Here is a 16,328-nt window from a genome sequence, read left to right on the forward strand (position 1 = left end):
GAGATTGGGGATGCAAAAGGGGGCAATCTGTTGGTAGAGACACAGTGGAGTAGGATCACTTGTGCAGGTTTTGCCTTGGCAGGGAGAAGAAGGGTCACTTCTTCATGTGAGGCAGTGTTGTGGTTTCATGGTGTGTTGTGGCAACACCGTCTCAAAAGAATTCAGAGTCAGACCACCTCTAATCCAAGTATAGGCATTTATTGAGATTAATGCCTTTTGTGAAGTGAGCTAAGTTTCAAAAGGAGCCAGCAACTTAGTAAAAGACAATACAGGCAAATTTATGGTGTAATGATGTTGATTATACAACAGAAATTGTGAATATTAAAAAGGCAGGAGGGGTTTGTTAAGGAATTAGGTAATGGGGAGGGGCCCCTTCTATGGTTTGGTGGTCAGGCATCCTGGTCATGCTGTTTTCTGATTGGCTAGCTATTGTGGTCCTCTCTGGTCAAGATGGATAGATAGGTATTATGGTCCCTGTCTTAGGCTAAATGGATGATGTGATTGTGGTTGAATACAAGATTACACACCTGTTCAAATATGTGAATTAGATATGGGGGAACTGGCTAGCTAGGGGCAGTGACTGTATTGAGTCTGGGAGCCTGTGGTGTGATTAAGGTCGGATTGTGTGGTTGAATCAGGACATGCCTGCTGTTCAGTGGGACCCATAAGGAAGTTAAACTCTTGGGGCTGGGGGCAGCTTAATTAGGATTCCATCAGCAGAGGTGAAGAAGGAGAGAGTGGCCAAAGGTACCTGAGTGATAGGAGATAAAGAAGAGGGGAGGAAGAGGGTACATGTCCTAATTTTTTCCCAGTAAAATATGATGCAAGGTTCTCAGCCAAAAGGGTAGGGCCAGGGGGAGACATGGGAGGTTTGAAGACAGATGAGCTGACCATGAGTAACAGGGGCAGTCACTTTAAGTCAGAGCCAGGGATAGAATCCCAGGATTTGCCAGTGACCATCAAAGATTAAGAGGGCTATGATGAAACTTTTTGGTTACCACACAGAGTATCTATCTTCTTCACTGAAAGTGAAGTTCATTATTTGAAGCATTGTTTGGTTCTTTGCATAACTGGTGGTTTGTCTCTTTAGTGTCCACTGGTTTAGGTGTTCATCATTTGTCTCCAAATATTTATCAGGGAGTTCTTCTAACTATCTTATGGACAATCAAGTGGTTGTAGTGAATTACCTTTAAGTCTCTGGAACTATTCTTCAAAGTGACAAGTAGCATGATTAATGTGGAAATATGTTTAACATGATTTCACATGTATAAATAACCTATATCAGATTGCTTGCCATCTTGTGGAGAAAGTAGAGGAGAAAGGGAGGGAGAAAAATTTGGAACTCAAAATCTTATAAAAAATGAATGTTGAAAACTGTCTTTACATGTAATTGGGAAAAAAAATACTATTTACTTGAAAAAAAAAGAGGCAAGTTGCTCATTGAAAATGGCCACACCCATGTTCCTTCATTTGATGATAGTTGGTCAGATCTGGGATTCTGTCCTTGTCCCCCTCTCTGCCACTGGGGAGAGGTAACTAACATTCAGAGTTCAGTATATAGACTCCAAGTCGGACACCGCTGTGCCTTCAGCCTCCTCTGTCTTTCACTCATCAATCAAGTCACATTTTTTGTTCCACACTTCTCCATTTCTTTCTTGTTTGTTTGTTTTCCACCTTTCCACACTACAGCCCCTTCAAAGTCTGGTTCAAACAAAAAATAAAGTGAAGGAGTTATTGGTGGTCATAGTTGCCCTCAGGGAAAGTCTTAAACTCTTTGAAACTTAAGTACTAGAAGAGGGGCCTTTAAGCTCTATCCTTGTCTCCCTTTGATCTGTTTCCAAGCTAATTTTGAGGAGTTCCAAAAAAGGTCATCCATATTTATAAACTTCTTTCTCCATGTGTCTCTTACTCATAAAAATCCATAATTGCTTTCCATTTCCAGCTCTATTAAATTTAAACTCCTGTCTTTGATTTTTAAGACCCTCCTCAATCTTTTTTACTGTGTTGGGGAATTGTCCAGGGGACCTGATCAACTAAGATACCCCTATCCCATATGATGAAATTTCAAGATATAATGGTCAGGAAACTTAAGCAGTGAAGTGAAAGAAGTGTTTCTTTTTCATATCTCCTTTAGAAGGAGTAAGGTTCTTTAGTCAACTTTCCCTTTTAAAAACAACCCACTCCCTGAAGAGGCAATGGAGATAGCTAGCCAGCTAGCTGCCTTATAATGCTATCAAAAAAGCCAGTTAAAGAATTTCTTTACTCCTTCTAAAGGAGAAACGAAAAAGAATTTTGTTTTTCAGTCATGTCCAACTCTTCATGACCCTATTTTGTGTTTTCTTGGAAAATATTGTTGTAGTTTGTCATTTCCTACTCTACCTCATTTTGCAGATGAGGAACTGAGAGAAACAGGCTTAAGTGACTTGCCCAGGGTCGCAAAGTATCTGAGGCCAGATTTGAATTCAGGAAGATGAATCTTCCTGACTCCAGGCTCAGCACTCTACCACCTAGTTGCCCCAAAGAAAAAGAAGCACCTGAATATTTCTTCTAATACTTCACTATCTATGGTTTTTGTTACCTGCCCCTTCTATCCATTAAATGGGAAATATATTGAGAGAACTTAACTGGTTAGGCCTCTTCTCATCTACCTCCTCTCTCTCTTCATCGCTACCCCAACATCTATACCAACAGTAGACTCTTCTGTCCTACTCAAATAGGACTTTTCACTAGCTCACAAAATGACATATTTGTTCTCACCTCATTGTTATTGCTCAATTTGTTATACTATCTTGGAATACATACCTGTCTCCAAATTGATTGATTATTGATTGGTTGTTAAAGGGGGAAAAGTTTGGAAACCAGGCAGTTTTGTTTGTTATATGAGTAAATCTCAAGCTTAATAACATTTATTGATAACTAAGGGATTATCTTCCCCAGCTATATCTCTGTTCACTGTAGCATTTATTAGGAACAGTTTTCATAACAGGAGTTTGCTTATGAGAATCCTAACTAGTAAGACAACAGAAGCAAATTTATAGTGTAATGGTGCTGATTACATAACAGAAATTATGAATATTAAAAAGGCAGGAGGAGTTTGTTAAGGGATTAGGTAATGAAAGGGGAGGGATTCTTTCTGTGGTTTGGTAGTTGGTCAAGCATCTTGGTCATGCTACAACTAGTTAGGGTATCTGAAGCCAGTTCCCACAACAGCATTGAAATAACAACTCACACGTAGGTGCTAAAAGGTTTTCTCCATTGAAATTCTATCTAGGTAGATATTGTCCCTATTTTACCCATAGGCAAAGAGTTTCAAAGATGTGAAGCTACTGGTCCATGGTGACTCTAGTGTTCAAACCCTGCCTTCCTGACTCCATTCCTAGCTCTTTCCATGGAACAACAAGGAGATTCTCATCTCTTCTCTCCTAAGGAGCTCACCTTACTCAAACTGTGAGGAGACCAAGTGTGGGCTATTAAAAACAATGGAATGAACCCAACTGTTTCATCTGGTCTTAAAAAATATTTTTTCAGGTGCTGGATACCACATGGTCATAGTAAAGGAGCTTCACTGTGATACAGAGGAAATTAGCCAAATTGTTCTTTGATATGTACCAAATGCCACTTTGGAGAGTAACTTTGGAACTGAGTTATCTTTTATCCTACCCAAAGAAAGTACAAACAGGTAGGAATCCAGAGCATGCTGGCCTAATGGGGTTTCTACTGCTCAGCATTCATAATTGCCTTTTTTAGATTCCTCATGTTTGGCAAATGTACCTTCTGATACTCTAAGAGTTTTGTTATTACTGCCACATACCAAGCAATGGGTAGTCAGTAAATTTACACATTGGAAAGCCACACATTGAAAATTACTTATACTGTCTTCATAGTAGCACAAAAATAGGAGAGAGGTCACAAATTTTATCCCAACTCCAAGCTGGATAAAAGTAAACAAAAACATTGTTAAAAGGGAAGGGGGGGGGAAAGCAACTCCTAAAACATAGTACAGGTATCCCTTCCACATAGTGAGGGTTAGGGGTGTGGCACCTCTGCAGTCTGGAAAATCCATGTAAAATTTGTTGGTCTTCCCTCTGTAGCAGAGAAGAAATCTGAATTATTATAATATTTAAAGGTAAAATGTATTGCTATTACACAGTACTATACATATATTTTATGCATTTCTGAATTTCTAAACTTTTTCTGTGTGGTTTGCTGGCATTCACATGTCATCTGCGGCTTCAGCAAAACTCCCCAAAATTTCCTATTTAATTTTTTATGCCACCCTGATATATCAAAACCACAATGGGGAAACTCGCAATGTGAAAGGGATAACTGTATTTGTCAAATTACTGAGAATAATGTGAAAAACTGAATATTAACCATAGTTGATTACTCTAAGAGAATTCTTTTTATATTGAATTATAGGTGCTTCTGGTTTTTGTAGTTAATGTTGTATTCTACTTTACTAAAAACCATTAATTGTCTGAATTAGTTTCTTTGCTGCTTCTCTGGAGTTTTCTAAGTAATCACCCTTTTATTTATAAATAAGGACAATTTCATCTTTTCTTGGCCTGTGTTTATGTTTTTAATTTCTTTATCTTGCTTTAGTGCTTTTGCTAGCAGTTTTAGAACTTTGTTAAATAAGTGTAATTCTACTCTTGGTTTTTCTCCTACCTTTATGGCCACTCCTCCTCAGCCTCTTTGATTCAGTGACCATTCATACTGTGTTCTTTAACTATGGGTGTACTTCCAGGCTCTGTCATGGGCCTTCTTTTCTATATTCTTTTTTTCTCAGTGATCTGTTCAGCTCCTGTGGATCTGATTATCTCTGTATGGATGACTACTTCTATATATCCAGTCAACAATTTCACCTGAGATCCAGTTCCATATCACCAACTGCTTATTAGACGTCAAACTGAATGTTTCAAAGACACTTCAAACTCAATATGTCTAAAACATAGGTCATTATCTGCCCTTCAAAACTTACCCCTCTACCAAACTTATATAAGTGCCACCATCTTTCCATTCTCCCAGATAACATTGGTGTTATCTCTTGTCCTCACTTTCTCACCTCATGTATGCAAGCAATTGGCAGATGGTCATTTCTATCTGCATGACAGTTGTCCCACCCTGTTCTCTCTCCCTCATGCTCTTCCTCTCTCTTCCCTTCTCTATTTCTCCTGTTTAATCAGGTACCACCTTAGTTCTAGCCCTCATGACCTCTAGTGTACACTATTGCAGTAGCACCCAAACTGTTCTCCCTGCCTCAAGTCACTGCAGTTAATTCTCCACACATCTAACCATGGATCTCCCTACTCAGTAAACTCCACCAGTTCACTGTTGCCTCAAATATCAAATAAAAACTCCTTTGTCTAGTTTTTAAAGCCTTCACAATTTAGCTGTATGCTATCTTTCCATCCTCACTATTTCCTCCCTATACTCTACAATTCAGTCAAACAACTTTTCTCTCAAATGGCAACAGTGGAAAAGGCTATCCAGACATGTATTGAGTTTCATAAGTATGATCTTGGAGAAAAATCACCATCTGAGAGTTTCTTTCTCCAGATCAATAATTTAGAAAACAAGATAAAAATTTAGGGTGAATCACATTGTCAGTGTCATCATGTGTTGACTGTTTAGAAAAGTGGGGACCAGAGTTTGACTTGGGGGGGGAGGTTCATGCTGTTATAATTTCTTGGTAGTAATAAGATGAAATGCATGTGTTAAAAAAAAATCTAGGGGCAGCTAAGTGGTGCAGTGCATAGAGCACCGTCCTGGATTCAGGAGGACCTGAGTTCATATCCGACCTCAGACACATAACACTCACTAGCTGTGTGACCCTGGGCAAGTCACTTAACCTATGGCCTAAACCAAAAACAACAAAAAAAAATTTCGGGGCAGCTAGGTGGTACAGTGGATAGAACACTGGCCCTGAAGTCAGGAGGACCTGAGTTCAAATCCGGCCTCAGACCAAACACTTGACACTCACTAGCTATGTGACCCTGGGGAAGTCACTTAACCCCAATTGCCTAAAATAAAAAAAAAATCTACCACAGCATGTGGTGCAGCATATAGAGCACCTGCCCTGGGATCAGGAAGACCTGACTTCAAATCAGACACTTTCTAGCTATGCGGCCCTGGGCAAATCACTTAACTCCAATTGCCTTCACTCCCCCCCCCAAAAAAATTAAAAAATAAAGATGCAATGGGTTGTGTTTTTTTAAGTGATAGATGAGGGTGATACTTTGTAAAAGGCTTTTTTCTGCAATGTTGATATTATCTTGTGGTTTGGAATAGTTTTGTTTTTTAGTATAATTTATTATGTTTTCCAAATGTTAAATTGACTTTGTATCCATTATATATGTCCAGCATAGTCATAGTGAATATTTCTTAAGTATACTATGGTTTTTTGCTAGAATTTTATTTACAATTTTAATCAGTAGTGAATTAGAGTATTTTTTCATATGGCTGTAGATAGCTTTGATTACTTTATCTGAAAACTGAACCTATCTTTTGATCATTTATCAATTAGGGAATGGCTCTTATTTTTATGAATTTGACTCAGCTCTCTCTGTTTGAGAAACAAGGCCTTTATCAGAGAAACTTGCTTCAAATTTTTTTCACAGTTACTATTGCTAACTGTATTTTCCTCAGTCATATTCCTCCTTTCTGTTCTATTTTCTATCTCCTTTTACCCTCAAAACACTTAAAAGTGTTTTGCTTCTGACTACCCCCTCCCCCAGTCTGTTGTTCCTTCTGTCATACCCCCTCCCTTCTCTTATTCCCTTCCCCTCCTTCTTTCTTGTAGGGTAAGATAGATTCCTATAACCAATTGAGTATGTATGTTATTCCCTCTTTAAGCCAGTTCTGATGAGAGTAAGGTTCATTCACTTCCCCTCACCTTCCCCTACTTCCCCTACACTATAAAAACTTTTTTTGCCTCTTTTAGGTGAAATAATTTACCCCATTCCACCTCTCCTTTTCCCTTTCTCCCAATACTTTCTTCTCTCACTCCTCAACTTTATTTTTAGATATCATCCCTTCAATATTCAACTCACACCTATACCCTCTGTCTATATATACTCCTTCTAACAACCCTAATAATGAGAAAAGTCTTATGAGTTACATGTATCATCTTCTCATGTAGGAATGTAAACTGTGTAACGTCCCTTATGAGTCCTCTTTCCTGTTTACTTTTTTGTGCTTTTCTTGTATTTGAAAGTCAAATTTTCTATTCAGCTCTGGTCCTTTCATCAAGAATGCTTGAAAGTGGGGGCAGCTAGGTGGTGTAGTGGATAGAGCACCGGCCCTGGAATCAGGAGGACCTGAGTTCAAATCTGACCTCAAACACATAACATTCAGTAGCTGTGTGACTCTGGGCAAGTCACTTAACCCCAATTGCCTTACCCCCCCCCAAAAAAAGAGAATGTTTAAAAGTCCTCTATCTCATTGAATATTCATTTTCCCCCTAAAGGATTATACTCCATTTTGCTGGGTAGGTGATTCTTGGTTTTAATCCTAGCTCCTTTGACCTCCGGAACATTGTATTCCAAGCCCTCCAATTCTTTAAGGTAGAAGCTACTAAATCTTGTGTTATCCTGACTGTGGCTCCATGATACATGAATTGTTTCTTTCTGGCTCCTTGCGATATTTTCTCCTTGACCTGGGAACTCTGGGATTTGGCTGTAATATTCCTGGAAGTTTTCATTTTGGGGTCTCTTTCAGGTGGTGATTGGCGGCTTCTTTCGATGTCTATTTTACCCTCTGGTCCTAGACTATCAGGTCAGTTTTCCTTGATGATTTCTTTTTTTGTTTTTGTTTTGTTTTGTTTTGTTATGTGTTTTTGGCTAAGTGGGGTTAAGTGACTTGCCCAGGGTCACACGGATAGTAAGTGTTATGTGTCTGAGGCTGGATTTGAACTCTGGTCTTCCTAAATCCAGGGCCAGTACTCTATCCACTGCACCACCTACCTGCCCTGATCATTTCTTGAAAGATGATGTCTAGGCTCTTTTTTTGATCATGACTTTCAGGGAATCCAGTCATTTTTAAATTAACTCTCTTGGATCTGTCTTCCAGGTCAGTTGTTTTTCCAGGGAGATACTTCACATTGTCTTCTATTTTTTCATTCTTTTGGTTTTGTTTTATGTTTTCTTTATTTCTTATAAAGTCATTAGCTTCCATTTGCTCCATTCTAATTTTTAAGGAATTATTTTCTTCAGTGAGCTTTTGGACCTCCTTTTCCATTTGGTCAATTCTGCTTTTAAAGGCATTCTTCTCCTCATTGGCTTTTTGGACCCCTTTTACCATTTGGCCTAGTCCTAGTCCTATTTTAAGGTATTATTTTCTTCAGTATTTTTTTTTAATTTCTTCTTTACCAAGCTTTTTACTATTTTTCATGATTTTCTTACATCACTCTCATTTCTATTCCCAATTTTTTCTCTACCTCTCTTACTGATTTTCAGAATCTTTTTTAGCTCATCCATGGCCTGAGACTAATTCATATTTTTCTTGGAGCTTTTGGATGTAGGAGCTTTGATTTTGTTATCTTCTTCTGAGTGTGTATTGATCTTCCTTGTCACCATAGTAACTTTCTATAGTCAGAGTTTTTTCTGTTATTTGATCATTTTCTCAGCCTGTTACTTAATTTCTAACTCTTTGTTAAGGTAGAACTCTGCTTCCATTGTTGAAGGCAAAGTGTCTCAAGCTTTAGGGGGTTTTGTGTAGCTGTTTGCAGAGATATTTCTAGGGACCCATCAGTCTTCATTTCTTCCAAGGGATAATAATCTAAGGAGATGTGTTGAATACTTTACTGGCCTGTGCTCTGGTCTATGAGTGACCACAAGCAGTCTTTTCTGCCCTTTCCACTGTGGCCAAAGCTCTGCTATGCTAGTGCTCCTCCTATCCCTGGGACTGCCACCCAGGACTGTCACCTGGATCTGAGTATGGACAAAGCCACAGAGCTCTGCCTCAGTGCCAGCAAAAAGACCCCTGTAATCTCCTGACCAGTTCAGCCCCCTTACTATCTGTGGGCTGAGAGCTCTGGAAGTAGCTGCTGCTCATTCAGTCACTCCCAAGGTTTGTTGTGGCCAGGTCTGTGCTAGTGTGCCTGCACTGGACTATACCCCATGCTTACCCAGGTGTGATAGACTTTTTTTTTTTAGTGAGGCGATTGGTTTAAGTGACTTGCCCAGAGTAACACAGCTAGGAAGTATTATGTGTCTGAGGCCAAATTTGAACTGAGGTCCTCCTGACTCCAGGGCTGGTGCTCTATCCACTATGCCGCCTAGCTGCCCCTATAACAGACTTTTCCTGCTGCCCTTCTAGGTTGTCTTTGGTGTTTGTGTACTGAAGGATCTGGAAACTGCCACCATGGCCACTGATTCTGTTGCCCTGAGACCTGCTCTGGGTTTGTTGGGGCCCCATCTGTGGTGGCGTGGCCTGCACTTGACTGCGCTCCTTTCTCACCCTGGTGCAACAGACCTTTCTTGCTGACCTTTCAAGTTGTCTTGGGCTTGAAATTTGTTTTACTCTGTCTTTTTGTAGGTTCTGCTGTTCTAGAATTTGTTTAGAAGTTTTTGGGGGGTTTTTTTGGCAAGGCAAGGGGGTCATAACTTGCCCAGGGTCACACAGCTAGTGAGTACCATGTGTCTGAGGCCAGATTTGAACTCAGGTCCTCCTGATTCCAATGTCAGTGCTCTATCCACTGCACTACCTACCTGCCCCCTAGAGTCATTTTTAAAGGTATTTGGAAGGATTTGGAGGAGAGCTCAGGCAAATCTCTGCCTTTACTCCACCATTTTGGCTCCACCTTCTATATTGTTAATGTATGTTTTCTGAAATATAATTTTTCCCCTAAGGTTTGTTTTAGTTTCATCACAGAAATATTGATATATTGATTTATTATCATACCCTTTCACAAACTTATTGCTTCTATAACATTTTTGGATCCACTTGTTATTCAGAATGCTTTTATTAAATATCATTTTAAATCTGTATCTTTGCCCACTAATATGCTAACAAAACTGTTAAAGTAAATGAATGCATATTTATAAAATATCCACATTAACAGAATAAAAAATAGAGTATTTAGATAACCCAAATTTAGGAGGGGAAACATATAAGCCATAAAAGCCTCATGCACTTACTTTCAATTTAGTTCCAGCTCACAAATCCACAGTGGACTGAGAAGGGGAACTGCACCTAAGGATGGTTGACTAAACTCTAACAGGTTTTTATAATTGAGTGGCAGAAGTCCAACAGCCAACTCTAGTGGCTTTTTAGGAAAAGTTGAACTTCCCTATTTAAGGTTTCTTTCAAAAAGGAGGAAGCAACCAGAAAGTTAAAATGGGGACCAGAGATGAAATGGAGGGAGATGAATGGTCAGGCCAGGGGCTTAAAAAAGAGGTAGGAATGGTTCAGATATAAAAGCTGAGGAAAGACATGAGAAAATGAGACAGGCTGACCTCGTAGAACTTTATTTTAAAGGAAAGCCATGTTAGAAAATACAAAATGTGAGAAAACTGTTATATCATGCTATTCTTAATCCTTCAACAAGAAATGTATTTTGGACCCAAAATAAAAGGCTAAATATTTACTTAGCACAATATCTCTTTCTGCTTCTTGCCTTGTAGGTTTGAAGCTTTGTTTACTGAACTGGAAAGCAAACAGAAAGGGCTGGGTATTGCCAGCTTTGGCATTTCTGTCACAACCATGGAAGAAGTCTTCCTTAGGTTAGTAATTATTAATCAGTCAATCAAGGCATAAATATTTATTAAGTGTTTACTGTATGCCAGGCATTTTGCTAAGCACTGGAGATACTAAAAAGGCAAAAGCATCCCTGCCCTCACAGAGTTTACAATTTAATGGAGGAGACAACAAACAAATATGTACAAAGAAGCTATACATATAGGATCAATAGGAGATAATTAACAGAGAGAAAGCACTGGAATTAAAAAGGGTTAGGGAAGCCTTCCTGTAGAAATTCAGAATTTAGTTGGAACTTAAAGGAAGCCAGGGTCATCAATCAGGGTGGATGAGGGGAAGAATGTTCCAGGTATGAGGGAAGACCAGAGAAAATGCCAGCAGCTGAAAGATGGAGTGTCTTGGCAAATGTTACTGGATCAAAAAGCGCATGTCAGGGAATAAGATATAATTATGAATGGAGGAGAGAGATTGAAGGGAAATGTGGGTTTGGAATACTTTAGAGGGAAAGATAATGAGTTCAGTTTTGGACATACTGAGTTTAAAATGTCTACTCGATATCCAGTTTGAGATATCAGAAAGGCAGTCGCAGGTAAACGAGCTGGAATACATTCTCTTGAAAGCAATAAGAATGATGAAGGAACTCAAGAACATTCCATGTGAGGATGGATTGAAGGAACTGGGAATATTTACCCCCTGAAGAAAAGTGAAGGGGAGGCATGATAGTTGTCATCAAGATAAAAGGTAACCTTAGAGGCAAAGGAACTATAAGCAGCAGGTAACCCAGGAATGGTCTCCTGCCTATGGAATCTGAGTTATGTCTTAGATATATCAGGTTATAAAATAAACTCAGATAGATAATTAGCATTTCTGTGTATTACCAACAAAGCTCAGCAGCAAGAGGTAGAAAGAAAAATTCCATTTAAAATAACTGTAGACAATATAAAATACTTTGGAGTCTGCTTGCCAAGACAAACCCAAGGACAATATGAACACAATTACAAAACACTCTTCATACAAATAAAGACAGATCTGAAAAACTGAAGAAATATTAATTGTTCATGCTTCATCTGGAAGAAAGAAAGATCAAGAATATCAGGAGAATCAATGAAAAAAAAATGTGAAGGAAGGCAGCCTAGCAGTACCTGATTTCAAAGTATGTTACAAAGTGGTATTTGTGAGAACAGTCTTGTACTGGCTAAGAAATAGAAGAGTAGATTAATGGAATAGATTAGGTACATAATACACAGTAGTAAATGACCAAAATAACCTAGTGTTTGACAAACTCAAAGATCTAGGCTTTTTGGATAAGAACTCCCTTTTTGACAAAAATTGCTGGGCAAATTGGAAAGCAGTTTGGTAGAAACTAGGCATAGACCAACATCTCACATACTATACCAAGATAAGATCAAAATAGATAAATATTTAGACATAAAGAATGATGTCATAAGTAACTTAGGGGAGCATGGGAAAATGTACCTGTCAGGTCTGTGGAAAAGGGAAGAGTCTGTGACCAAACAAAAAATAGAGAGGATCATAGGAAGTAGAAAGGATAATTTTGATTACATGAAATTAAAAAGGTTGTAGACAAACATGTCCAATGTGGCTGGAAATTAGAAGGAAAACAGGAAACTGGGTAAAAAAAATCTTTAAAGCAAGTTTCTCTGATAAAGACTTTATATCTTAAACATATTATATCTTATAATATTATAAACATACTATATCTTAAATATATTATATCTTAAACTGAGCCAAATTCATAAAAATGCGAGCCATTCTCTAATTGATAAATGGTCAAAAGTTGTGAACAGGAAGTTTACAGAAAAAGAAATAACTATCTGTAGTCACATGAAAAAAATATTTACATCACTGATGATTAGAGAAATAAAATTAAAACAACTCTGAGATACCACCTTATACCTACTTGACTGACTAACGTGACACAAAAGGAAAATGACAAATTCTGGAGGGGCTATCGAAAAATTGGGACACTAATGCACTGTTGGTGGATCATTGTGAAATGATCCAACTATTTCGGAGAACAGTTTAGAACTATGCCCAAAGGGCTAGAAAACTGTGCATACCTTTTGACCTAGCAATGCCAATATATCCCAAAGAAATCAAAGAAAAAGGAAAAGGATCTATTTATACAAAAATATTTCTAGCACTTCTTATGCTGTCAAAGAATTGGAAAGTAAGGAATTATCTATCATTATTATTATTATATTTAGTTTTATTTATTATCCATTAATTGAGGAATTAGTGAATAAGTTGTGACATATGATCATGATGGAATACTGAAATGACAATCAGGATGGTATCAGAAAAACCTGAGGTGACATATATGAGCTGATGCAAAGTGAAGTGAGCAGAATTGGGCGAACATTGTACACAGTAACAGCAACATTAACACATTAACAACACATTAATTCAATAACATCAAAAGGGAGGTTTTTTGCATGTAATTGAGAAATATTTAATGTAATAAAATATATTTTTACAATTTTGTTTATATGTTGTCTTACCAATTAGATTTTAATCTACCTTGAGGGCAGGGACTATCCTTTGCCTCTTTTTGTATTCCCAGCACAGTCCTAGCACATAGTAAGTGCTTAAGCTTATTGAATTAAATTGAATTATGTCTTATTAAAATAAATTTTAATTATTTTTTTAAACTTTTGTTGTAGTTGTTTCCTATCCCATCCTCTCCAGACTGAATCCTTCCTTGTGATAAAGCAATCAGTTAAGCAAAATGACACAGTGAGAAAATCTGACGGTATATAAAATAGTGTTATGCTAATGGTCCCCTACCTCTTTGCCATAAAAGGCAAGTTATGTTTCAATATCTGTTCTCTGGTACCTAGTAGTGGTAGATTTTCTGTTATTCAGGGTTTCCTGAGTAAATAACTTGATTTTCTGTTATTCAGAGTTCATTTGTTGTATATATATATATATATATATATATATATATATAGAGAGAGAGAGAGAGAGAGAGAGAGAGAGAGAGAGAGAGAAGAGAGAGAGAGAGAAGAGAGAGAGAGAGAGAGAGAGAGAGAGAGAGAGAGAGAGAGAGAAGCGCACCATTTTGGAAAGCAGCTTACAATTATGCCCCAAAAGTTGCTAAACTAAATGCCATTATAAGGCCTATACACCAAAGAGATCAAAGAGGAAAAGGACATATATATATAGAAAAAATATGAATAGCAGCTCTTTTTGTATGCAAAGAACTAGAAACTAAGAGAGTGTGCATCAATTTGGGGATAGACAAAATAGGTTATATGAATGCAATGGAGTGTTGTTATGCTGTTAAAAATTATGAAAGAGGTAGGCAGAGCCAAGATGGTAGAGTAAAAGCAGTGACTTGCTTGAGCTCTCCCCCAAACCTCTCCAAATAACTGTAGAAAATGTCTCTAAACAAATTCTAGAGCAGCAGAACCCACAAAAAGACAGAGTGAAACAAATTTCCAGCCCAAGACAACCTGGAAGGTTGGCAGGAAAAGTCTGTTGTGTCAGGCTGAGACCGGAGCACAGTTCAGCATGGGCCACTCAGGCTGTGTGGGCAAAGACCAGGCCTCAGTAAACCTGGAGCAGTCCTCAAGGGATTGAATCAAGGGGAGCTGTGGTGGTTTCCAGACTTCCCCACCCACAAACACCAAAGACAACTTAGAAAGTCAGTAGAAAAGGGGTGTCTGACCTGGGTGTGAGAGGAGCTTGGTCAAACCCCAGCCCTGGCACAACCACAGGGCAATGACTGCTTCCAGAGATCTTGGCCCATAGACAGAGCAGGGATTGAGCGGCTGATCAAAGAAGGATTGCAGGGATCTCTTTGCTGGCACTGAGACAGTATTCTTTTGCTTTGCACATACTTGGATCTAAGTCACAGTTCTGGGTGGTGGTCCTGGGGGGAGGAGGAGCACTGGCAAGGCAGAGTTTGTGGTGGCAGTGAAGAGAGAATCCTCCTCACAGTTCAAGGCAGAAAAGAGTGCTTGTGGTCACTCACAGACCAGAGCACAGGCCAGGAGACGAGTGAACACCTCTCCTTTGATCATACTGGAAGAACTGACAATTTACTAGAAGTATCTCTGAAAACAGCTTCACAAAACCCCCAAAGACTAGGACAATACATTCTTCACACCAGAAGCAGACCCCTACCTTAACAAAGCATTTATAACTCAAGTAATTGGCTAGGAATATGAGCATGCAGCAGAAAAAAACCTCTGACTATGAAATCTTACTTTGGTGATAAAGAAGATCAAAACATACAATCAGAAGAAGACAACAAAGTCAAGGCTCCTACATCCAAGGCCTCCCAAGAAAAATATGAATCAGTCCCAGGCTATGGAAGAGCTCAAAAAGGATTTTGAGAAGCAAGTAAGAGAAGTAGAGGGAAAACTGGGAAGGGAAATGAGAGTGATGCAAGAAAATTATGAAGAACAAGTCAGCAGCTTGCTAAAGGAGAACCAAAAAAAATACCAAAGAAAATAACACCTTAAAAAAAAAAGACTAATCCAAATGGGAAAAGAGATCCAAAAAGCCAATGAGGAGAAAAATGCCTTAAAAAGCTGAATTGGCTAAATGGAAAAGGAAGTCCAAAAGCTCACTGAAGAAAATACTTCCTTAAAAATTAGAATGGAGCAAATGGAAGCTAATGATTTTATGAGAAATCCAGATATAAAACAAAACCAAAAGAATGAAAAAAATAGAAGACAGTGTGAAATATCTCATTGGGAAAACAACTGACCCTGAAAAGTATATCCAGGAGAAATAAGTTAGAAATTTTTGGACTCTCTGAAAGCCATGATCAAAAAAAGAGCCTAGACATCATCTTTCAAGAAATTATCAAGGAAAATTGCCCTGATATTCTAGAACCGGAGGGTAAAATACAAATTGAAAGAATCTACCAATCACCTCCTGAAAGAGATCCCCAAAGGAAAACCTCTAGGAATATTGTAGCCAAATTCCAGAGTCCTAGGTCAAGGAGAAAATATTGCAAGCAGCCAGAAAGAAACAATTCAAGTATTGTGAAAACACAATCAGGATAACACAAGATTTAGCAGCTTCTACATTAAGGGACCAGAGGAATTGGAATATAATATTCTGGAAGTCAAAGGAGATAGGATTACAACCAAGAATCACCTACCCAGCAAAACTGAGTATAATCTTTCAGAGGAAAAAATGGTCATTCAGTGAAATAGAGGATTTTCAAGCATTCTTGATGAAAAGACCAGAGCTGAATAGAAAATTTGACTTTCAAATACAAGATTCAAGACAAGCATGAAGAGGTAAACAGGAAAGAGAAATAATAAGAGACTTATTAAAGATGAACTGTTTACATTCCTACATGGAAAGATGATATTTGTAACTCATGAGACCTTTGTCAGTATTAGGTTAGTTGGAGGGAAAAAATATGTGGATAGATAGATAGATAGATAGATAGATAGATAGATAGATAGATGGCACAGGGTGAGTTAAAGATGAAAGGGTGATATCAAAAAATACAATTAAGAGAGAGGATTATGCAGAGAGAAGGACAATAGGAGAGGTAGAATAGGGTAAATTGTCTCACATAAAACAGACAAGGATAAGCTTTTACAATGGAGGGGAAGTGGGGGAAAGATGAGAGGGAATGAGTG

The 16,328-nt window shown here is 38.3% G+C and overlaps 1 protein-coding gene across 1 annotated transcript in view; it reads left to right on the forward strand.

Moving 5' to 3' along the window:
* LOC110193499 (phospholipid-transporting ATPase ABCA3-like) overlaps positions 1–16,328 on the forward strand; it is a 337,264-nt gene that overhangs the window by 67,372 nt on the left and 253,564 nt on the right. The window contains 2 exon segments of the mRNA XM_078151735.1: positions 3,529–3,679; positions 10,626–10,724. Of these exon segments, the coding sequence (XP_078007861.1) occupies positions 3,529–3,679; positions 10,626–10,724 (250 nt within the window).

The sequence above is a fragment of the Phascolarctos cinereus genome, unplaced genomic scaffold, assembly GCF_003287225.1.
Source record: "Phascolarctos cinereus isolate Bilbo 61053 unplaced genomic scaffold, phaCin_HiC Scaffold_4;HRSCAF=312, whole genome shotgun sequence".
In the NCBI taxonomy this organism is placed as follows: Eukaryota; Metazoa; Chordata; class Mammalia; order Diprotodontia; family Phascolarctidae; genus Phascolarctos; species Phascolarctos cinereus.